Source organism: Strix uralensis, chromosome 3, assembly GCF_047716275.1.
Source record: "Strix uralensis isolate ZFMK-TIS-50842 chromosome 3, bStrUra1, whole genome shotgun sequence".
In the NCBI taxonomy this organism is placed as follows: domain Eukaryota; kingdom Metazoa; phylum Chordata; class Aves; order Strigiformes; family Strigidae; genus Strix; species Strix uralensis.
In genome coordinates this window covers 97343940-97369743 of record NC_133974.1, presented here as the reverse complement: position 1 = coordinate 97369743, position 25804 = coordinate 97343940, and the positions used below count along the sequence as shown (strand labels likewise).

General features: G+C 37.4%; 1 protein-coding gene across 3 annotated transcripts in view; it reads right to left on the bottom strand.

Moving 5' to 3' along the window:
- BABAM2 (BRISC and BRCA1 A complex member 2) overlaps nucleotides 1-25804 on the bottom strand; it is a 178668-nt gene that overhangs the window by 133852 nt on the left and 19012 nt on the right. For all 3 annotated transcript variants that reach the window (XM_074863510.1, XM_074863512.1, XM_074863511.1), the window contains 2 exons: nucleotides 21107-21183; nucleotides 9305-9399 (listed from right to left, as the gene is read on the bottom strand). In XM_074863510.1, the coding sequence (XP_074719611.1) occupies nucleotides 9305-9399; nucleotides 21107-21183 (172 nt within the window). The remainder of the gene's footprint in view (nucleotides 1-9304; nucleotides 9400-21106; nucleotides 21184-25804) is intronic.

Below are 25804 nucleotides of genomic sequence, written 5' to 3'. Positions count from 1 at the left end.
GCACGTATAAATCCCAGGATAGGGAATCCAGTGCACTAATCATTAGTTAATCCACGTGAATACACAGCACTTTTCCCCTTGGGAGTCTGTTACCAGAGGCATGCATATTTAACTAGACACAGCAAGTAAAAGGAACAAAGCATGAAGACAAGATTAATTTCCACACAAGACATATATATGCACATGCATATTTTACCTGAACACTTACTCATCATGCACTGATGGTAGTGTGAACTGGACTCAACTCCTCAGACCCTCAGTGGACCAGAGAACAGACCACTGTCTCAATGTTAATGCTTTACCTCAAGAGTCCCTTTTTAAATAGCAAGACTTTCACTCTTATCAGTTCTTGGGGTTTTTCCTTTCCTGTCAAAACAAGTAATTTTAGCTACAGCAAAGAGGCAGAACCTTCACAGCTAATGCTTTGGACAGTGTCCACTAAAATCCCTTAAGCATTTATTGTTGGGTGGCACACACAGAACTGTTTTCTCCTAACCATTTTTTCCCTCTCCCAAAGTCCCATAAATTAAAATCAATATATCACATGGTGGATCTCACTGGCCAAGCAGTATTTCCATTTTTATTTTCATGTTTGTACTACAAGAGAGTTTATAGGGCCTTGAAAATACAGTCCCTAAAGAAAACATTTATAAAATACCATTGTGTAAATTATAAGACATTGGAAATCAAAATTATTTCTCTACTATACCAAACAAATTAATGCAAGTTAGTTATTTCTTCTCAAAAAAGCATTATAAGAAAAGAACACTCATTTGGTTCCTTTATGCAAGTATACCTGGGAAGACAGGTATATGGCAAAATTCATGCAAAACCATATGAACACTAATACTGCAAACAAAAGACACAAGACGTTGACTGAATTTGAACTATATTTCTGTAATTATCTTTAAAAAAGAGCAGATATGCCTGAGGATCTGAGATGGAAGATAACAAGTAAATGCAGACAATAAAAGCGTGTAAAGAATTAGTAAAACAAAGAGAGGTTTTGAAACAAACTCAGGTAGAAACTTAGACCAGTAAAAAGAAAATATAGCTTGCGCCCTCATCCATTTGGGGAAATGAATAGATCCTTTGAAAATTACCCTGAGTGCAGACATTTCTTTGCCTCAACATCCTCTGAAGGAAAGAACCTGCAGGGTCCCAAATTTAAACTAATCCCATTGGATAAAAGTACAATTATAACAGAATTCACAGTCTAGCATTTAATGAATTTAATCAAATATGAAACTGCATTAGCAGACAGAATGATTACTTCTAACTGACCTTCTGTAATCAGTTAATTTAAAAGTCTGTTCTGCTTCCATATTCATAAGCAATGACCGACTTTCTCTACAGAAAAAAGAATTATCATGGCTCAACAACTTGAATTCAGTGGGCATACCACATGGAATTTAAATGTATTCTCAATTCAGGAAGACTGTGCTAGATTTGATCTCTTCTCTTTTTTTAAAGAACAAAAAAAAAAAAAAAAGAAACCTTGTAAATGTGTTTCTAGAAAGCTAACAAGCTGTTGCCTTCAAGCCAAGCCATTTCTTACTGTTCTAGAGTTCTTGTGAGGAAGTGGAGTGTATTGTGCCAGTACCATTACACATAAGGGCCAGAATCCTTTAATTTTCTGCCAGTTTCACCAATATTTTTTTTCCTAAATTTTAATAAAACATTACTCAAGTATGATTATATTTTAATTAACTGAAGCAAAAAAATAGTCATAACTACATTACCAGTTCACTGGTTCATATTAAAGAATTGTCAGTACCAACATTATTATTGCACTCCCAGACTTCCAAATAAAAGACATTTCTGCTTTCATACGTTCATCTTTGGATATCCAACTTTATATTTTTGATTTAAACTAACAATGACTTCAAAGTCAATGAGATGCTGGAATTCATCATACCACCCTTACCACTAGCAAGGTCTTTATTTCCTGAAAAGCAGGTATATTATATATAAATACATGAACACATTTAGGCATCAGTGTCTGGTAACTGGCAACCTGAAGTTACGCTGCAGCATGTATTTTCCCTCCAACACAACACCATGCACCCGTAGAGTCTTTCAGTTTGCTCAATCCTGTTGCTTCCTCAGGCAACCATCAGTGATAACAGAGAAAGCTGTGTTTCTTGGAGGAAAAACTGATGCCTATTGAATATACCAGGAAGAGAGAGTGAAGGAGACTAGGGCATTGCTAGATCAACCTGACTGGCCACAAAGAAGCATTGCTGACAGAGAGAGGCATTCACAGTGTTCATAGCAGTGCAATATACTGACAAAATCTGAGAAAGTTCCACCGTTTCCTCCAAGTGCTTTCTAAAACCATCCCTCTCACAGTCTAGAAATCCCTTTAAGAGTTCCTACAGAAAAGTAGTAACAGTAATACACACTGATTATGGAGGGGATAGCACTAGATGCAGATGTCTTTGAAACAGGTAGTGGAAGAATTGCCAGGTCCAGCTTCTTAAGTGAGAAGTGGTGAAAAGTCTCTGAAAGTTGTCAAAGTCTATGAAAACTGATAGAAAAGACAAGGCAAAGGAACATCTTTTATTTTGTCTTCATGGACAGTGAGTTGCCTTTGTGAAAATATCCAGCAACGTGAACAACTGATGTTGGGAGGGAGCAAGTCACAGACCCCACAGAGTCATTGCCTACAAGAATAACTGCAGATTCAGTGACACCAACTATCCCTTAAGGAATATGCAAAGGTTCCCCCTCCCCTCCCCCACCCCCCCCCCCCCCACCCCTCCCAATCTGTTGTCTAACATAACCACACACTTCACAACTTCCATTTTTCTCTTATTCATGTTGGTAGACTTCACTTATCCTTAAGACAAAATATATTAGTACAGGGTACTAATACAGACTGACTGTATCTCTGATGGGATATTCTCACGGCCTACAGAATAAGTGGACTGGAGGACCATCAGATGTTGAAAGGGGCTTCCAGAGGAAATCTTGAAACATTTAGGGTAACTGTCATAATGAGATTAATTGCCTGGCACTATTAAAGTTAAGGAGTTCGCACATAAACTCAGTCAAACATCCTCGAGAAGTGGAAGGAACACCAGGAAGATGGAAACAGAGAGTATCCAACTAGACCAATATATTAAATAAAACACAAAATTAAATAAAGGGGGTTAAGAAACAAGACAGCTAAGTTTGAAATGGATTCAGATTTCAGTCATGCAAGGGTCCCTTGCTGAACAGCATTAAAAAAAAAGTATATTGGCAAAGCTACCTAACAGCTTTGACTATATACAGCGTATAGGTTTAGGCACAGCCTAAGCTTTGGTTTGTGTACCAGCTCACTGACAGCCTCCTCAGCTATTTCTCACACCCAGGACTGGATGCAAGCTTGTCCCACCTCTAGCATTTCCAGTCTCCAGGGACTGAGAGAAGCAAGGCTGCAAAGGTGAGCATGCAATTCCTCCTGCCACGCAAGAACTCTGGTAATTAAGAGACAACTGATGATTCTGCTAGTGCTCATACTACAGCTCTCAGCTAAGACTAATATCTTGCTATGTAAGTGCTCCTTCTCCACTTACCAGAACTTCAGGATATGCTACTGATTTTACACTAGAAGAGCAAAAGAAAGAATACTCATTCAGACATGCGGTTCGGTTCTAATAGAGAGACAGCAGACTTTCTCAAGCCTGGTAGCAACTGCTGCTTACCTAAGAAATGAGTGAATTATTTGAGAAATCAAGATTAACTCAACACGAATTCAAGAGAAGATCCAGAAATTCGGGCCACTGCTACGGGCTCAGGTATAAGATAAACAGACATAGCTTGAAAGAAACATAAGCCTAAACATCTTTTTCATCTTTACATTAAGATTTAAGCATTCTGTTATTCTGGTCCAACCTTCTGGCCCACCTAACTGTACGACCATGAAAAAGATGGTTGAATGCATGTGACAAACGAATTATTTTTTTTCCCTAATACAACACTATGAATGGAAATCCATTAAATGGATTAAACCTCAGCAAGGCCTCAGTGACCATATGCACATATATATGTGTGTATATATATGCACACATACATACATCCTCCATATATACAAATGGGTAGGATCAATATAGGACAGGAATAAACAGCTTTCAGAATTCATGTTTGTTTTAGAAAATTAAACAGCAAATAGCACTGGATTATGAATAATCAAAACACGTTTTGACATATAAAGTCAAGACATGACTGAAAACACAAAAATGTGAATATAAAGAAGTTCAAAATAAGAAAAAAACCCTTCTAGTAAGGTGCAGGATCCAATCCTGCATTCTGTTTCACTTAAATTCCCCAAGTTCAACCAAAAGCAAAGTTATTTAAGGCTTTCAGTACAAGAGTGGTAGGTTAGGGGTCCAAGAATGAAATCTGCTGCTGCCATCCCAAATAGAGCAAGCAGAAGAGATAGTAATGCTAAAATAGTTTGAATTTATCCACACACTTCCCAGACAAATAGAACCCATCGCCATGACCTTGAAGTTGAAAGTCACATTCTGAAAGCCATCATGCTTACTGCCCTTATGTAGGGGTGTTCATACTGGAACATATAACACCTGCATCTTTGCCAACAATACAACAGCCAGACTTTTAAGAACAAATAGTTCAAATGGCACTAGCTAATATAAGGGGTGTTTGGGCTTTTTTGTAGCTACTGTGAGCATAGGAACAATTGATGCTGTTAAGCATCTGTCTCATGCACCTGACAGTAAATGATGAACAACTATGGAAGAGGGAGATATTTAAAGGATCTCTTCACTATCCATTAAAAGCTAACTCAGCAAGTCGACAGTAATAATGATTAAGATTTTGAACACAGGCACAGAAAATAATACAGCCTTCACGACAGTCATCATATCACCAAATGATAAATATGGAGTCCAATAGCTACAAATACAAGAACTTAAACACTGCTCTACACAAGATATAGAGCATGACAGCCAATATACTTCAGTAGCGCAATCAGCTGAATCAACTCTGCAGTGACTGAAATCTGTACTCAGTATTAACAATCAGACAAGGGGAAACAATCTTCCCAATGCTACTTACTGGCATGAGAACCGCAGTGGCTCATGCTCTGAAGTTCTGCAATGGCAAAGCCCTCCTTGCACGTGAATGCAGCTCCAAGTATTCCCATATATACTGGCCCACAAGAACACATTCAGCACTTACTGGATTTCAGGACATGCTAATGTCCTCTTGCCTCCATCCCCACTAAGGCTAACGGAGCCTTTTCGATAGCAATGGGTGGGCAGAATAATTCTGAGGAGACTAGCTGGAGAACTGAAGTAGGATGCTAAAAAACCCAAATCCTTAAGCCGACGGTTAGCTTGCATATACCGCTTTTGTCTCCTCTTTGCCAAACAGAAGATACTTCAAAATCATTGGAAAAATGGGGTTAACATTTTGCATAAGCACTTCAATTATTACCTGGCTCACATTAACCATCAACTAGGTTAACATAACAAACAATTCTTGTTACTCAAACTGGCGTCATTGTAATGAGCTCCAAATTAATCTCATCCGTACACAATCACTAATCTTGTTTTGTGCCAACTGAATTTTTAATCAGAACGGAGTGAATCATAGGTTGTTTTTAAAATACATTTCTAATACTTGTCATCCAAAATGAATAAACACTAGAGCAGGGAAGAACTTTTCTATTTACATTTTGGGAAGCTGATTTTATTTATACATACTATACACACAAGTATCAAATGCATACAATAGGTGAGGACTTTTTGGAAAAAAAACCACGTTTATTTCTGATAATGCTTTGAGCATGAATAGCATCACCAACCTAAAGAATTTAGTCCTCTGACTGTAATTAAAACTGTATGACAAACCAAAATAAAAGGAACAGTTGCTCCTCTGTTGAGTTGCTCCTCAATCTCTACATCATTCTAGAAGATCAGAATACGCACAATCAGACCCTCCAACCAGCAGAGTAACTACTTCTGGTAAGGCATGTAATGAAGCACACATTTTGCAGTGCTGAACTTGAGACTCAACCTGAGTTTCAAACCGAAGTGACTTTAATATTTGTGCAAGACAGAAGCAAAGCTGAGTTTCAACAAGCAGTTTCAACCTGATTCTGCAACTGCAATACCAATTTAACAAAGCAGTTGGTTAGCTCTGCTTGTAACAAGAGCGCTGAACATATCCCGCTGCTGCAATACAGGCCCAACCATTTAGAAATTCTTTAGAAAAAAAAGATAGTACAAAGTCATCACCTACAGCCTCTACTTCTTAAAATGCAGTATTACTGGAATCTTGTTTTAGCTGTCTGGCTAACAGCTGCTTAACTGAACACCTGTTACCAAGCTTAGATGAAAACCTAACTTGAAGGTCTGCCCACGGCCATGGAAACTGAAGGAGTGACTGAAGCGATCTGCAGCACAGCCATTCAAATGTCTTCAGGGAGGTCTATGACAGACTATTACAGACAGACGAGCTTGAGGAAGCTGGAGTGCCTGGTTCTCATTTCAAGCTAAGTGTAATGCCTGACTCAAGCCATGTAACAGCATGAGACGACTTCTGCTTGGAAAACAAGACACTCAGGCAGATGAGAGCAGTGCAAGAAGGCTCAATGTCAGAATTCCCACAGATCTGGTGGCACATATTTATTACTTAGAGACTGTGCTCCTCATTTAATACCATCTACATGCTTTTTTGAATGGTAGATTCTGTTTTGATTGCCAGGAACTGTTGCATCAAAAGTGTTTGAAGATTGCTCAAGATTAAAAGCATTAAATTGCACGCAATGTGCTAATCTATTTTTACTTATAGTCAGTAGAAATATATGTTAACACATTAAAAAAATTCTGCTAATATCTTAGAATTCAATTAAAATTATCTTCATTAAACAGCTCCGAGATCTGTGAAAAAAAGGGAGTTATTCAAATATTTAGCATAATAATCAAGTTATTGTTAATGCAACATTCTGAAGAAAAACTCTGCGAACCATGTTGAACATTAAAAGGTGAATGCAAAAGCAAAAAATACACCATATAGACCATAGCTGCAAGGTGGAGATGACAGGCTCTGATAACATCAGGATGGACTGCAGGAGAATGCACAAGGGTCTTATCAAAAAAGGTTACATTTACATACTGAATACTATAGCAAGACATAATGATCAAAGGAAAGCTGTTGGCTTGCAAATTTCTATTTTGGTTCATTTTTAATCAATTTTAAAACAGGCTGGTTAATATCTCATTATGCATCAGGGAGTAAATGGCTCTTCAAGCTGCTTTCCAAAAGAGAGGATGGGAAGTTTGTTCTGTGCTTAGGCAGAAGAAAAGCAATGCTCCCGAAAGAAGTATCATTAATGAACAATGTAAGACAGAAAGAAAAAAAACTAAGGATGTTTTTATCCTTGCAGGTTTCCCTGTGGAACACTAGTGCTAGTGACTTCTTTTTACATGAGAAATATGGCACCATATCACACTCCATCTGAACAGCATTTCTGCAAGATACCCCAAATTATCTTTACTAAATATCTCATTTGCTATTTGTCATTGATTTCAGCTTTCCGGCACATTAAAAAGTGCTCGTTCTTTAACATCAACTGCAGAAAGTGGTTGCTAGTGTGAATACTTCTCAGGAGGTTGTAAGATTGTGAAACAACAAAATAGAAAAAGGGGAAAACAGAAAAACTGGTAAATAAAAGAGTGTGAAAACAATTCTAGAATTGTCATATATAGTAAAACCTTTTCCATAAACAAGCCTAACAAAATAGCTATTCAGCAGCACCATTCTTTCTTCGCAAAGGAGTTTGTGAGCTTAACAGGAAAGTGATTGGGGGGAAGCAAAGAAATATGATATTCACCTTTTAAAAATTCTGTTATTAAATTATTAAAATTATACAATTATTAAAACCAATTCTTTTAAGATTGTGAAATTTTTCAGTATAACTTAAGTGAATGACGCTAAAAACAAAAACCCAACACATGTGAAGGACATGTTCAATTCTGTGGCTATTGCCTCATGTTCTTCCCCCACGATACCTGTACCCCAAAACTGAACGGTACAGCATGACAGCCTCTGACTCACTTTAGGGAGCTCCCAGACCTGATGAAATCACCCAGCTGCACTGGAGACATGCTGTAAAGCACAGGACAGGCTGCAGGAGAGGACTATGCAAAGAGCCTCTCCCCTAGCAAGGGCCTATGCCAGGAGAAGTTCTATTAAAAGACATTTCCCAGGTGCCTGTTTGTGCCAGTGATTCCCATATACCTTTACAGGTAGCCTATAAAATAAAATATATTTAAAGTGTCAGTTGCTTTTTGGGTCAACTTTCTAATAAAAGCTGAAAATTTTGAGACAAAAATAAATGAGATCATGACCTACAGCATGGGTAACCAAACAAGAATTACAGTAGAGCTCTCTGGCAAAGGCATACTTTTCTGACACAGCCACCAAACTCTGCACCATAACCACAGATACTGGACACTTATCGGAAAAAACATGCCCAAACCCTACTGACAAACAATACTGCTGACCCAGAAGCAAGGAGAACAGAGCCCAAAGAGAGGGGGAAAGTAAAAGAGAAAATCACTCTGGGTTTCAAAAGACCTTAATATGGCTTTAGTCAACTACTAGTAACTTCTGATATGAGGTATTTTAAAAGCATAGCCATTGTTAGATTCTTCAAACAAGGCTTTACTGCTTGAGGGCTAATTCTGAATAATGAACAAAATGCTTGGTTTCAGGTTGTGGTGCTTCTTCTTCTACAGTAATTAGACTGTGTAAAAATATTTTCTCATTAAGACAATTTTTGACCATCACACCTTTTAAAAGGGCATTTCTTTGTCTTTATGGTAACACTACCACATATGAGCAGATCTACTTCTTTGACACAGTGGTTTCAACATACAACCTGTTTTTATCCTTCCTCATGGAAAAACAAATATCGACATCACTAAACAACATTATGCTAATTTTTCTGGAACTAAATGCTTTTCAGAGACACGATTGAGCAATATTTTTTACTCAAACAGATCTTTTAAGATGGTCAGATATTAAAAAGATGTCTTTTTAAAGATACTCTGAATAGTTATTGTAAAGGTCATCTTGTCTCTACTAAAATATTTAAAAAACACCCCTATATTTATGGATTCAACTTTAAATAACTTTAGAAGACAAAGTGTTGATACTCACGTAACAGTGAGATAAAAGTGGCTTTTTTCTTTATTCTGCATTGTTAGCAAATTCTTATTGCTGAATCTATTCTAAAAAAGCCAAGTCTCTTTGCATGGTACAAGGTTCTCAGTGAATTACTTACATGCAAGGCAGAAGGATCTGGCAAAAATTCAGCATCCTCTCCAAAGATAAAATCTGGTGGTAGGTCAGGATAGTGAGCATTGAAAATTATATCCCCTGGAAAGTAATAAATGAAAACACAGTTTGCACTTCTACGTATGTGCTTATAAATAAATAAATACCATACACATGATACACATTTTTTATATCAAATTTGATAGCTACATTAAATATACTTCATGTATATATCCATATAATTTTTACAAAAATTCACATGCAAGATAAGCATCAGATGTTTTGGGGGATGAAGTCAAATTCCTGAGGCACAGCTTCTTCCTCCTCTGCAAGCAATGAAACATGAAATACATTATTGCTTCGTATCTCAAATGGCAATTCAAACACTATTGAGGGTTGCCTCAAAACACGAAGTTAGAAAAGTGATCTCGTTTCAAAAAAGTACCACATTTAGATTGCTGTGATTTGCATATTAAGTCAAAGTCAAATGCAAACGACCAAGATCAGGATTTTCAAAATACTGGAGCTTTTAATACTTAGTAGCACTTACTCCTTCTTCTCCTCACCACCTGCAACTCCTAGAAGGAAGAATAGGCAGCTTAATAGGAATCACTCCAATTATTCAAATTCTGGTCAAGAGAAATACAGTATTACACATTTAAATGGGGAGACTAAAATTAACTAAAAATATAAGACTTAATCACAACTTGGCACTGAGTCTTCATCTTGCCAGTGTCACAAGATGTACAATTAACTACTGATGTGACAGTTCAAAGAAACTTGGGTTGTATTATTTCACTAGTATATACATACTTCAGAGTTCATATAGGTCAAGAAGTGGTCATCTGCATGTGAGCTCTTAAAAAAACACCCAAAATTCTAGGGAAAAATTTATCTAGCGTTACTTATCTACCTCTCAATCAGTCTTTCCTCTTTATGAAGATATGAAAGAATAACTCCGAGTTTTGCATAAAGCAGATTTGTGAGGTAGCAGGCATCAGAAGAAAGAAATCAGTACCTGCTATGTGTTACCACTTGTTTAAAATCTACACAGAAAAGTAAAACCAGTGTGGTAAGCCTTATAAACAATTCTGTTCAGAGAAAGTTGAACCACTTTTTGTTTTTTCAAAAATTATGAACGCAGAACTGGAGAAAAGCATTAGCTGCACAAATCTTACAAAGCCACATTGCTGGCTCAGCGATGTCACCGTCTCAAGACATTCAATGTGACAGTTTTAATTGCTAACATTCTATAAACTTATCTTGGCTCTAGCTGGAAGCAAGGAAGCTATAAAGATTAATTTGCAGAGGATGAAGGCTCACGACCAAAAAGCCAATGGCCAGTCTGGGGTAGGTATGTGCTACAGTATCGCTCCAAATCAAGAACTCACTGATCATGTGACTCAGTAGAGCACAGTGTTGGTTTCTCCTGTCTGCACTCCTACCTTCCTTTGTCAAATGTCAGGAATAGGCGTAAGCATGGAGTGCAGGAAAGAGTAGAGGTCTGCTGGTTAAAATATTCAACACAGTCAACATAAAATCAATCTTTTATTTAATTTAAAAGAAAAACAAAGCAGGCACCAATTCTAGAGGAAACTGAAGAAAATTGCAACAGGAAATGCACCTACATTAAGTAAGAGAAAATAATTACTAGACTGCCTAAATGGCAATACAGCAATGAAGAATTCAGAAAAGTTGATGTTTACTAGACTGGAGTGTTCCTATGCCACCATAACTCAACCCTTTTCTTCATATTTACTACAATTAAAAAGTCATGTATGGCTCCTTACAACAACCTCAGCAATTTCTATGTACAGAGCAGGTCACTCTTGAGGTTATGTGTTGAAGGAGATAGCACCTTAACACATTCTTTGACTGAGCTTTGCTTCATAGATAAAGAGGTATATTATGAGTAACTCAAAACACAGCACAATGAAGAAGCTTGGCCTGTGACTTACGTAGCCCAATGCTACTCTGAAGGAAAGAACTGTATCTGTGTTTTTGCCATGTTCTTATGTGATGCTAAGTAACTCATTTAACACATACTCTTCATATTGGAGTTGCTAGTTGCATGCTTTTCATTCTCTGCATTCCTGCTTTAACAGAGTTGACTAAACAGAGTACACATAGCTACAGCTCAGCTCAGTAGAAGGTGCACTCCAACTATATAGATACTACAAAAGGCTGCTTAGAATAAAAGAAGGATCAAGATAAATGCAGAATATTTATGTTATACCTCCATATTTGATTAGTGAAAAACTATTACAGAACCTTACATCATGAGGTAGCTCCAAGACTCTGCTTAGAGTAGTGAGATTGGCAATAAACTGTATTCACCTCTGCAAGCTCCACAGTAACTGGTGAACCTCAGGAAAGCGGTGACAGTAGGTGCAACATGAAGGTTCAAGCAGGTCCAAACTCTTTTTTTCCCCTAGTGTTTTCAGTTCTACAGCAATATGAAGTGAAGAAAACTCACAGCAGCTCCCAAAACATCATCATATGCAATGCTTAAGTATGACAGTAAACTAAAATTGGCATTATTAGTTTAACACGCCAGGTGGTAAACATTTACAATTCGGGGTCCGGGTCAGCTGCATATCCCATGCAGTGATTTCTGCTGTGGGACCAGGACCAACAGCTGGGGATGGAACCCTCTTTAACAACTTAGGTGTGATGTGTGGCCACACCGAGGTGAGGCACATCATGGTTGCAGCTGGCCAAACCAATCTATTACCTCTCTCACATGCTCACAGTTCTTTTTCACTACCTTCTGTCACACCCCTTCTTCCACTAAATATTAGAGGCATATCACTCCTTATCCACAGTGACCAATTATGCAGATGTTTTGGTTTTAAAAGTTTTCATGACCTGCTGATATCAAAGAACTATTCAGTACAAGAGACAGAATCCAGAATCAAAATTAACATTGTGATATTTGATTTTTCTGTTACTATTAATTGCTATAATTGCTTCTACTTGCCCAAGGTAAACATGCCTCAAATCCAAACTCCCAAGTCCCTTTAGTAAAAGTCATTTTGAGACCCTGTATATCAGCATTAAAACCAATGTGTATCACAAGATTATTTTTCTCTGTAACTTTTTCTCTTTAACTTTTCTGCTCCATCCTCTCCTCTTCCACACAGTTTCTCTAATGACTTGCTTAATTTATCACACTAGGACAGAAAAAGTAACACCTTTGACTCTACAAAGCTTAGGTACCAAGGAATCAGTTTGCCCTATTCACAACCGTGAGCGTGAGCTATCATCATAAGTTATATGTTCTCAACAAAAATACATCATTACAAGTCATACTAAAGATTAAGGGAAGCAATCCTAAATCTGAATTTTGGTCTTGTTAAATACCACAAACCAGAAAAATTAAAACTGCAACTAACAGTTTGCTTCAGGGCTACGACACATAAATAAAAAACGCTTCTTTACACTCAAATAAAAGGTATTTAAAAAATCACAATGGCCAAGGCAATAGCCAATCTGGTTTTACTTCACACAAATACGAACACTAGTCTCTGCAGTGAGCTTACAAAATATAAGGTGTTAAATATTTTGAATCACCAGCTACCAGTTTGTCCTGACCTAGTAGAAACACCAGTTTTAATAACTACTTTATTTAATACTTACATGATATTACCTGTGGCTTACCCCCTTCAAATGTAACTGTGCTGGGGTAAAAACATAACGTTTTCAACCAATAAAGCCATTTGCAGAATTATTGTGCTTAGAGGTTGAGAATGGTTACTATTTTAATTTTGAAAGCAAAACCACCAAAAAACCAATATATGCATTCTCTCCCCTTCTCACCTAAATGAAACAAATACCCTCTTCCTTGCATCTCCAGCACTTGAGTATGTAGTTCCTCATGTTTCAACTATGTTTGCCCTTGTTCCCTTGACAGAAGGCAAACCATGTGGCATTCCACAGCACTATTGACCATGACCATTCCAGTGTAAGAACAATGCAAGCAAAACCACACTCAGACCATATTTATCTCATTTCTGTAGATACACTAGCCAATAATTACACTTCAGTGGAATTACATTTCCAATTAAATACTACTACAGAATTTGAAATTACTTTAATAAAGTTAAAGCCATGGAGTCAAAGATAAATTTAGAAGAACAAGGATGTATTATACATCTTTTGCTTTTCATTATCCAAAAATATTACTTTCTCTCCCTTTTCTCTCCTCAGGCAAACAGCATTAAACTTTGAAATATTTTACTTTACAGGATTTCAAAGGAAAAGTTAATATGCTCCCAATAGACAAAAAGATAGAAATATTAATACTTAAATCTATCATTTCTTTTAACATACACACACACACTGTTCTTTTCTCATCTATCATAATGCATAAGAAAGTCTAACGAAGAGGTAAGGATTGACTACAAGCAAGATAGATATAACTGAAACTGAGAAATTTCTTAAATCCTTACAGTTGCTTTCCATTGGCCTATCCTATATACAGTTTTTCTTCTCCTGATAACTTCATTTTGGGGTATTTTTCTTTCTTTTTTTAACCATACTTTTGGTAGTACTGAAAAGATGTTGTACTGAGAGTGTCACAGCGTTTAACATCCCTGATTAACTAAAGGTGGCCAAATTAGGAAGCAACAGACCAGTTAACTTCCTAAACTCTACTTCTGAAAGGATATCTATCAGCCTTTCCTGTTCGGCTTTTTCTGACTCCAAAAATTTCTAAGTCAGCACTAAGTATGTAGAACAAATGTGTGCCCACTGCAGCCTGGAATAAGACCAATCTGAATGGAATTTATCATATGAAGGAGATCAACCCATTTGGCTTTTAAGAAACACAAAAAAAAATCTAAATGCAACTCGATCATGAAATGCATTCATAGATAATAGGGAACAGTGTTGATGGAAGTGACCAATCCTATGTGCAGAATCAATTCTGGGAAAACAAAGAAACTGCTCTTGTTGAATATTAAAAAGATAGTAAGTAGAAGTATATTAATCATCTATTCAGAAGGCTAACCTATCTCCTAGTAGCCACACAAACTGTGGACAAAAATTGATCAGTCCCCTCTATAAACAAATTCTTACCTAAAACAGCCGTTGTTAATTGTCTTTACAGGTACAAAAAAAATCAGTTATTCGCTATGATCTGCAATCAAGATACTAAGTCAGCATAATCAGCAGTACAAAATGATTTAAATGAACTAAATGCAGGCCTGCTGACTTGTCACTGGATTCCACCCTAAAGATTTTTGCTTTACAGGCTTTAAGTCAAACATAGTAATATGCTTCCTATAGAGCCCCTTATTAATTGGTTGGCAAGAAAGACACAGTTCCTGAAATGACAATACAACTTTGGCAAACACAAAACTACTACTGGAAGAAGATACAGGACTAATTCTATTTTTGCTGTGGTGTTGCTGCTGCCAGTCTATTCTTCTTTCAAGTAGAGATGGATAACTAAACCTCGGAAGCTCCTCTTAATCTGTTGAAGCAGGACTTCTGCTCACACAGAAGAACAGCTACTCTCAAATGGTGTCTGGGAATACTGTGGGATCTTTGCTCACCTGACCATAAACAAAAATCCTATTACAGTAAATCAAGTGTAGCTTCAACTTTTTACAGGCTGTTTAGTGGAAGTCGGAAATATTCCTGAAGCTTAGAGACAGCATCTAGTAGCAAGAATCCAAGATGCTTTTGAGCTTCACTGCTGACTTCACATGTGAATCTCAGAAAAGTCAGTATTAAAAACTCAAAGACATCTCTTAATAGAAAGACAATTTGGAAAAAAGGTATCTGATTTGCGTTAAAAAAAACCCCAACACTTCTCTGTACCTCTGTCACACTACAGAGTAAATCCTAGCTATTCCACTACATGCAAAGTTGCAAAGGACCCAGTTGCCATAAACTTGGTTCAGCTGTTTAACCAAGTTGTTTAGTGTCATTTGAGATGCCTCTGGGCACATTTATGGCAGCTATGACACAAGGTTCTTCAGAGAGATTCTTTGGGTTAGCAGCTGAAAAGGTCAAATAAGACACCCTAGGGAACCTCAAACCGAGTCAGACACCTATAGTTAGGCAAATGAATCAAGTGCCACTTTTCCAATAAAAGAAAAAAGATATAGGAAGGATTTGGAGGATGGTTATTTAGTTCCTGGTCTTGCAGGGTTGCAGGTGTGGGGTTTTTTTTTCCTTTAACTTCAACTAACAAATGCTACTGTAGGAGGGGGAAAAAAAAAAAAAAAGATATGTAAGACTGTGTACAGACAAGGAAATTATGATCTTTTGTAAAGTGGGCAAATCTGCAAAAATGGAGTAAAAGCAAATGAGCTGGATCCTGAGCTTAACAAGAAGGCAGCGGGACAATCTTAATCTTTCTCATAAATTTTAGTACTAAAATTGAAGACGACAAAGATGAGAACAACAGATAATAGTAGAAATTAGACAGGCAACACTGGAGAAGTTAGAACAAACAGAGACACTGGGAAGGTGAGAAGAGGAAAGGCGAAAGTGAAGGACAAATATATTCAAGCAAATGGACTGTAGACTATCACCAGTAACTGCAGCCCAATCAGGAGAAGAAAGCAGGAAAGAGCAAAGTAGGAAGGTACTATGGTAATACCAATGTGCAGGTGTAACCTAAACTTTTTTAAACCTCTAAGTCCACACTTGTACCTAGATACTTGTAAGGTCACTTCTCCTGATGCTGAAATATACTATTTAAGACTTACACCTTCAAAAATTTCTGTCATTTACTTGCTCAAGGGAAGTCCAGAACATAAGGAAAAGTGTCAAAAAAATCCCAAACAACTCAAGTAAAAGTGATTATTTAAAAGGGGAAAATAATGTTGTAAACTTTGTATTCTAAGAATAAATAAATATAATAAAAAGATTAGACTCTCTCTTAATGGTCCCCATTAGGCACATTCATCAGATAACAAACAGGTTTCTGAAGGAAGAAGATTTATTACTCCTGCCACATAAAGCGAAACTTGGCAAAACTTCAGAAAACATATTGCCCAGAAAAATCTTTTCCACTTTGCATGACCCAGCAAAAAGACATCATACAGGTAATGATAACACCTAAGTATAAGCTGAATTACAGCAACCAAAAAGTCCTTCCCATAAGAGCCTCAACTAAACCACAACCTGTGCAAAATAACCTACTGGTGCACAGAAGACTGACACATGCATTGCAGTAACCTAGTTATGAGAATCTTAAATCTTACAATAACTTGTAAAATAATTTTTACAATTGTTTATTGGCACAATAAACAAGTGTTTAGCAAACAATTTTGCAAAGCAGCTCTTAAAAGGGTAACAAGAAGGTCAGTCTCTTCTCTGTATTTATAATTTTGTTTCCAATTTCTTTCTTGAAGTAGAAAGCCACAGGAGAAGGAGATGAACTTACTGAACTTATTTCTGTGTGTTCCATCACAGGAATAAAAAAAGCAGATGAAATTCTGTACAGTATATTATGGGCAAAATTCTTAAGACTAGTTAGGCAGCAAAACTGTGATTTCCCCCTCTAAGGCCTATAACTGAGTAAGAAACTAAACAGAAATCATAAGCAAAACCAGAAAAACTAAGCTTCAAATGAGACAAAAGAAACGTTCTTCGGGATCAAGGAAACCAAAGTGGTGGCAGTAGAACCCAGAGCTGTAATCCACTCAACACAGAAACAGTGAAAATCAGACAGAAGATGAAATACTAGAGTTCAAGAGGCCACAGAGAACAGTAGCATCACAAGGGCAACACATTGTTTAATCACTGTGAAATTCCAGATGACAGCACTCAAGGACAGAGAGGGAGGGAGGCATCAGTGCCTGAAAAAGAAAATGTGAAGAGCACAGGCAAAAAAAAAAAAAAAAAAAAGAGTCAGGCTCTCTTCATAGCAAGAAACTTGAGTGAAAATGGAAAACAAACCAAAGAGATTCCAGGGTTTGCTCAAACAAAATTGCAAGGACCAGGGAATTGATTCTTAATGATGTATTTTAATTATTAATATTATTCAGTAAAGATTATTACAGTTTATAACTCTGCTTACCCTGACAATTTCTACTATGACATCTGTCTTGATGTTTTAGCAAGGAAGACCAATATTACTGCAAGAGTTGCAAAACACTTCATCTCAAAATACACAAATACTTCTCCCAGAAAGGATAACTAACTTTACTCAGTAGATATAGCTGTCCAGTTAGCAATAAAGGACAACTGTGCATACCACTTAGAATTAAGTTTTGTTCTTGCAACACAGATTCAACCTCTTAGAGGATATTACAGACAGTCTTCTTGGAGTTAAAACTCCTATTAAGAGCTTTGAAAAATTCAAACATAAAGAAAAGCACTGAGTTTAATGTAGCAACATTGAGTGCTGGATGAACTAATAAAAGAAATACAGCTGTCTTAGATTTTAATTGACAGTCTAGTAAGAAGTAGGCTCAAGTTTTCCAACCATTCTGGCCATGAAAACACAAAATCTATGGTTTCCCTTACAGAAGAAAATAAAGTAAAAGTGTCTTTCTGAAAGCACCATTTCAAAATTTCTGAAGTGTGATGGAAGAATTAGTATGACAAACTAATTTATCTCCAACACTGACATAATATTTTCTCTAGTATAAAATTGTGCGTATCTCCAAGCCTCCTGGCTGCAGTTGAGTAACTGTTCAGTATAACATTCCAACAGCTCAAAATACATGCAAGAGTAAGGTGAACATGACATCTGAAAAAAACTATTAAATAGCTAGATGGATCTCAAGAAAATGTATTAAAACTCCCAACATGCCATTCTTAACTCACAGGATGTTTGATCTTACCGAAGCTATTGAAACAATTATTTTACACTACAGGTAGTCAGCCACTGCATTGCCTGCAAGTACACTTTCCCCTTTTTCAAAAAACAGTGAACTTCCTGGTCTTTTGGAAAACAGGACTGTGACTATGCAGTTATACTTCTCTAAAGTAGCATACCAACAGTTTTCAACACCACTAGGACTCATACTAGGGTATCTGTGCAGTGGCAGCGGTTATGATTGATGATATGCAAAGACCTGATCTGTTGCAAAGAGGATGTAACACAAACCACAAAGGAACTACACACTTCAGCTTGTATTGGGCACCACATAATGAAGAGCATACATTGGAGATCTGAACATTTTCAGCCAATCTTTTTTATTCTGGCAGATTTCGCAATTTTCCTTTGCAGAAATATTCTGCCCTTGAAAGATAACGTATCTAGCAACAGCCTACAACAAAGTATCTACAAATCTCTGGTTGCACACCATGGCTGTCTTCCCCTGCCATCATTATAGATCTAAACACAAAATTATTAAGCTTTCTTGAATCTGCTCACATCACTATTTATTCCACATGCTGTGAGACTGAACAATGCACAGCATTTTTGAATATGTAATGCTGAAATGTGGAGAATTACTATTACTTGAATTCACTGCTATTATTATGTTCCTCTGGAAAAGATATGCAAGTTTATATGACTTTCAGTTGTTAAAATATATAGCATGGTTTGGGTTTTGTGAAGGTGAAGAGCACTAGTATTATAGCTGTTTTGTTTAATTGCTTATGTGATATTCAAAATATAAGGGCGGAGAGAAAAAGCTGATTTCTCGATATTGAAGTTTAATGCATAGTCCATAATCACATTTCTAGGTACTTTAACTGGACTACAGTCATTTAGTGTATTAGTGTAGTCCGTATGCCTATGTCCTTGCATATGGTCATTTTAATGCACTAATTTTGCTTTATAAATCAGGAAGAATACTAGCCTCTACTTAAAAACAAGTACACATGTAAAGCTCTCAGAATGTAATAATAGGGCCCTGTACGGTGATAAATGAGAGAGTTACTAAAGCCCCATGGAAAATATGATACCATTCTCTAGAGCAATGTCATCCAATGAAGCTTCTTTTCACTGCATCTTGATCGTAGCCATCAAAAAAGTCCCAAATAGAATCTACTACACATTGCAGGACACATCAAGATTCAACAGCTCACAATTTAAAAAAAAAAAAGTTTAAATAAGGGCAAAAAAATCTACCTGGTATGGTAGGTGGCTTCATATAATATGGCCATTACTTACCGAAAATTCTGAATAAATGCATAGCCACATCTTTTTTCTTTTTTTTTTCCTTAAAATAATTGCTAGATAACTTAATATTCCATTTTTATCTTTTGTAAGAGAGAAATTAGTAAAGGCTCTTGAGCCATGATTTCATACTTTTAGAATAGATAGTCATAGTAGACTGATACATGAGCTCCTCTCTCAAACACATGAGCAAACTTCCAGACCAGCTTCTGGGAATGACAACTTTCCTTATAGGTGCCAAATGGAAGTTTTAAAGTACTTCTAATGATAGGAAGTTTAATTGTGTTGATTTCTGTTCGTCCAGTGCGCTACATAGTGACAAGAAAAACCACTAGAGAAGGAATACTACATTCTTAATATTTAAAATGTTTTGGAGAGATATAGCATGTGTATGATGCATTCTAAATGGATACTATCAAAGCAGTGTTTTAAATGCTTAACATTTCTGTTCACAATAAGTACTTGCTCCTCCAGATAGCATATTTTCAGAGTCACAGGATAGCTGTGGTTGGACAGCACCTCTGGAGATTGCCTAGTCCAATCTCTCAGGTCAGAGCAGGGTCAACAAGAGCAGATTGCTATGGGTCATGTTCAGTTGGGTTCTGAGTATCTCCAAGGATGGATATCTACAAGCTACACAAGCTCTGAGCACAATCTGTTCCACTGTTTGACCAACCTTGCAAAAAAGGGGTTTTATTACATTTAAATGGAATTTTCTGTATTTCAGTTTGCAACCATTTCCCTTCAGTGAGCTCCACTGAGAAGCGCCTGGCTCCATCTTCTTCATTCCTCCCCATCGGGGATTTGCCCTGAGTCTTCTTGATAAGCCCCAGCTCTCTTGGCCTCTCCCTGTACAAGATGCTCCAGTCCTTCAATCATCTTTGTGGACTTTTGCTGGACTTATTCCAATATGTCCATGCCTTTCTGGTACTAGGTAGACCAGAACTGGACACAGTACTCCAGATGTGGTTTCACCAGTGCTGCCCTAAATCTAAAATTGGCAAGCTTTAAATTCTACTTTATCTGAAATTCTTCATCCTCTCTCATATTTCAGATGTTAGAGATAAAAGAACCCCACAACTTTACCATTTTTTTAGCAACTCAAGTGCTTAGAAAACTGGTTTTTAACTTCTAAAAACATACAAAAGCAAATTTTATTCTAATCCTTTGAAACAGAACACAGACTAATTGAAGAGTGGGCAAATGAGCCAGCTGTCTACAGATCCTGAAAGAGTAAGGAGGATTTAACCACACCACTAAATCAGAAAAAACCCAAGTCACATTTCTCTAGTCTGGTTGATTATACCAGTTATTGTTTAGAGATACCTAATAATATAACAGAATGATTTCTTTTATTGGAGCTTAATAAAGAACTCTTCCTAAAAGAGAAAGAAAGAAACAACACAAAGCATATACAAACTGTGAGTCTAAAAATGGTCATGAGATTGTCTTAGTCATAACATTTTATTAGAAATACTGGGGGTGGGGGGTTGAGACTTTTGTCTTTTAGGACTCATGTTTTCAAATTTGTAGCATCAAGGAAGGCTGTAAACTTATCTTAAAAATTCGTGTTCTTAGAGCTGAAACTTTAAGAAAAAACAACAAACACAGGTTATCTCAAAACTCATAAAATTAGACAGACATGCTGGAAAACTTAATGTGACACAGAACACTGAAAGAAAGGCCAAGATGCAATAGCAATAGTTTTTAACTTACATTTGAGTGTTTCTCCAGCATAAGGGATATGTAGCTTAAACCGATCACAGCTAGGTCCAGGGGTCAAGGATGTACAGCTAAAAATGAAGATAGAGAAGAATGTTCTAAACAGTTACAGATGGTAGCAGACACTAACATTATTCTACAGGGTACAAACGACTGACATAGTAAAGATGTTGTGAATACTAGAAATACTCATCCTTACAATTCTGGGAAAGAATAAAAGGTGAGAAGGATGCAGGAGGCCCATTCTCTTTTGATCAGCAGTTCTCATAACAGCGTAAGAAATTTTAAGATCTGTGCTGGCTACCTTCTTTCTCATTTTAACACAGAAAATATACACATAAAATGCCCTGGTTTGAAAGTGTTATTAGAATAATATCAATTAGTCAGTCAAAGCCATTAAATTCTTTATTTTGTATACAATTTTGCAGGTCACAACTCTCTACTTATGTCACAGTAACATAGTTGCATGCTCCCTATCCCTGCCATCTAGACGCCTGGGATGAATCTTAGTTTTACTACACCGATATTCAGTCATTTTTACGTATTTTAACCTTTAATTATTCCAAGTCTCACAGTAAGCCTCCAGGTGAGCGAGTTTCAGATCAGGTATTTGAGGCTATGACAACTGAACATGTATGTTCATGATCTATGACTATTCCATATCTCCTGTTTATCTGGAACACCACAACAGCAGTTGGGCCTCATGGTGATGACCGAGCATTTTATGAACACAAAAGTCACTGAAAAACTCTTTAGGGTCTAGGTCAGAGACAACCAACTTTTTCCCACCTTTTAAGTCATGTACCAAAATTTTGGCATAACAAAAACCCCAAAATCTCAGCTGCTAAAGGAGAAACAATGACACAAATTGTTTCACTGGCAGGAACGGTCCCTGGAGCTCTCATTACTGTGGGCTGGTGGGCATATGACAAGTCCCAGTAGCAAAAATACTGGAAGCCCTTAGCAGTTCACTGCCTTCCATATCTAGGGATCCTGATAACCCAGAAGTCTTCTTGCCAGCCTTATATAATCGAAAACTGTTTATAGCCCCAGCACAAGAGCTATGCTTGTTGCAAGCCACTTAAAGCTCAAACCTAGACTGGGCAACTCTGGACAAAACAAACAGTGAAAAGAAGGTAGGCAACGGTAAAATAACTTGCCTAAACTTACAGATCACTGGTAGAGCTCCAATACAAACTGCTGACAGTATAATGAAACAAAAGATGTATTTACTGGGCCATACTCACAGCCAAAAGCAAAAATAGGCCACAAAATACAAAAATTCTGATCCTACCTTATCAGAAACAGCATGATAACTCCTGCAGCTGTCTTACCACAGAAGAGGCATCAGGGCAAATGGGGCAATGTTAATTCTCACTGACACACTCAAAATGCTTCAGAGAACCATTTCAGATACTGGCTCTACAGTCTCCTTTCTCTTTACACTTGCAAGTTAAGGAAACCATGTGTATTAATTTCAGATTGTTTTTATTCAGTGAGCTACATTTACTATTTAATCGAATTTGTGCCCACACATAGCTTCATCAAAAGAAGCAACCACAGAACTACAGATCAATTAACTTAAAGTTTCCACAAAAATACTAGAAAACATAAGCAAACCGCTTGTGTGCACCTAGAATCTAACACAGATGCAATTAACAGCCTACATTGATTCAACAAGAATACACTACATTTTTTCAGTATCATTACAGAAATTCGATAACTGTCCTTGCAAATAAAAGGGAAGCAACAGATGTCCTATCTTAATTTTAGAAAGGTTTTTGAAATGTTTTGTGAGAGCACCATGCAAAACAATCTACAGAAACATAATTTAGATACAACTACTATCAGATGTGTGCAGAGCTGACTGGAAAGCAAGTTTCAAAAAAGATTAGTTCGCATCTTGCTTCATCCAGGAAGAAAGCACTGACTGGCTTTTCTTCTGGTAGAATACTACTTCATATTTCACTGAAAGACTGACGATGGAAAAGAGATGATGTTTATTAAACCTGCTGATGATTCCAACATGAAAGGGAATGCAGCATGCTGGACAACAGGACCAGAGCTGAAAAATGTTTTGATTTAATGGTCTGTACTACTTCTTTTTGAATTACATCTAGATAGGGCTTAGCAAGACCAGTAAGCATCACCACCCTCACTGGGAGTAAAATCAGTTTGAGAATATGAAAGATTGGAGCTCCAGCGCAACAGAAACAAGAGAATATAATTTTTTCAAAGACACGATTCTTTTAGTAGGGGAGAACAGCAAAACAGGAGTGCCCATTGTTAGGGTGTTTCAATGGCTGTGGATGAATTTAACAGCTATAGATATGGAAGTATTATTATCTACTTCCAAGTCATTTCCAAGGCTTACATCACATACAAGGCCAATTCTAGGAAGCATACAAAAAAAAAAAAGCAACACACAAAAAACCCCCCCACAACTTTTCAAGTTCCAAAATATCTCTGCAAAATCAGTCAATATTTAATGGAATTTTCTTTCAAAGTATCACAGGTCACAGTCTGAGGCACATTTCTCAAATACCATCAAAATAACATTGTTGTTAGCTTTTCAACAGACACAAAAATTTCTGATCCTGCAAATACCCTACAATCTTTTCTTTTAGCACAATGGGCCATTTGGAAATACTTAGAGAAAGCAGAATATTCTTTAACATTAAAATAAAAGCCTGATTTAATGGTAAAGGTCCCTAAAAGCAATTCTAAGTACTTTTCCTAGATTATTATACTCCACTAGAGATGTTTTTAATTTTACTGGTCTAGAAGTGATGGAAAGTGACAGTATTCACAGTCTTTTTATTTTTTTTTTCCAAATTACCCTGGCTAGGCTGTGCAAGAAACTTCAATAACTGCAATAGGCTGAGCAACCAAGCAAAAATCTTACATACATCCATTTGAAAGGAGGTAGTTACTTTTTAGTATAAACAGTCGAACAAAACTCCTATGGCAAATCAAAACTTTGGTACATCTAGCAGTCTATGTGTGACCTTATTCAACAGAGTGTCGCAGATAATGGTCTGGCTGTGGACATCTTCTCCCGTTTGAACTTTCTTAACACACAGAACCTCTCAATTACAAACATGCGCCACCCAGAATCTTGACCTCTAGCTTCTTCAAAATGTAAGATTTTACATTCGCTGATCCATTTACTTAACATGGTCCACACAAAAGTCACACTGAAAAGGAATGACTTCTAACAAGGTCTTTTAAAGATTATTCGTTGTCCTATCTTCACAGGGAACTGACAGATAGAACAGTAATACCTGGTGTTGAAAACTAATTTCAGAAGTCGACTCCCATCTCATAACAAATGGATGTGCTATCTGCCTCTTTATTCACAGAAAAATATTACACTGGTTTAAATATCTTCATCTAAACAGTCAATAGTTTACATATGAAAGCCATAGAAGCAAGAATTAATGCTCTGATACTCAAGAGCAGTGATATGAATTAGTCTTTATAAGATGATTAATGCTATACCACAAGATCTCCCACATGGTTTCCCTACTAAAATATCAAAGAATCATCAACTTGACAAGTTTCTGGGACAAAGGAACACCCTTGAATGCATCACTTAAATTATGCTGCCCTATTCAAAGGAGCTGTGCTGAGACCTACAGTTGGAATCTGAGAGATGGAATGAGTATGCAAGAAACCATAGCTGAATACAAACTCTTCTCTTTCTTAGCAGATTTTAGCTAAGTTCCTTGAGCAAATATAGCAGATTAAACTTGAGTTGAGATACATTACATCCTTATGAAATACGTATTCCAAGCAGGAGACAAGTAGAACAGAATCACACAGAATCACAGAATTCTCTAGGTTGGAAAAGACCTTGAAGATCATCCAGTCCAACCATCAACACAACATTAACAGTTCCCAACTACACCATATCCCTCAGTGCTTTGTCAACCCTACTCTTAAACACCTCCAGGGATGGGGACTCCACCACCTCCCTGGGCAGCCCATTCCAACGCCTAACAACCCATTCTGTAAAGAAATGCTTCCTAATATCCAGTCTAAACCCTCCCTGGCACAACTTGAGACCATTACCTCTTGTTCTATCGCTTGTTACTTGGTTAAAGAGACTCATCCCCAGTTCTCTGCAACCTCTTTTCAGGTAGTTGAGGGCGATGAGGTCTCCCCTCAGCCTCCTCTTCTCCAGACTAAGCAACCCCAAAACCGAGCCTGGGGGACACCACTCATGACCAGCTGCCAGTTGGATTTAACTCCAGTCACCACAACTCTTTGGGCCCGGCCATCCAGCCAGTTTTTTACCCAGCAAAGCGTGCGATCATCCAAGCCTCAAGCAGCCATTTTTGCCAGGAGAATGCTGTGGGAAACGGTGTCAAAGGCCTTACTAAAGTCAAGGTAAACAACATCCACAGCCTTTCCCTCATCCAATAAGCAGGTCGCCCAGTCGTAGAAGGAGATCAGGTTAGTCAAGCAGGACCTGCCTTTCATAAACCCATGCTGACTGGGCCTGATCATCTGGTTGTCCCGCACGTGTTGTATGATGATACTCAGGATGAGCTGCTCCATCAGCTTCCCGGGCACCGAAGTCAAGCTGACAGGCCTGTAAGTTCCCGGATCATCCTTCCGACCCTTCTTATAGATGGGTGTCACATTGGTCAATTTCCAATCTGTCGGGGCCTCCCCAGTCAGCCAGGA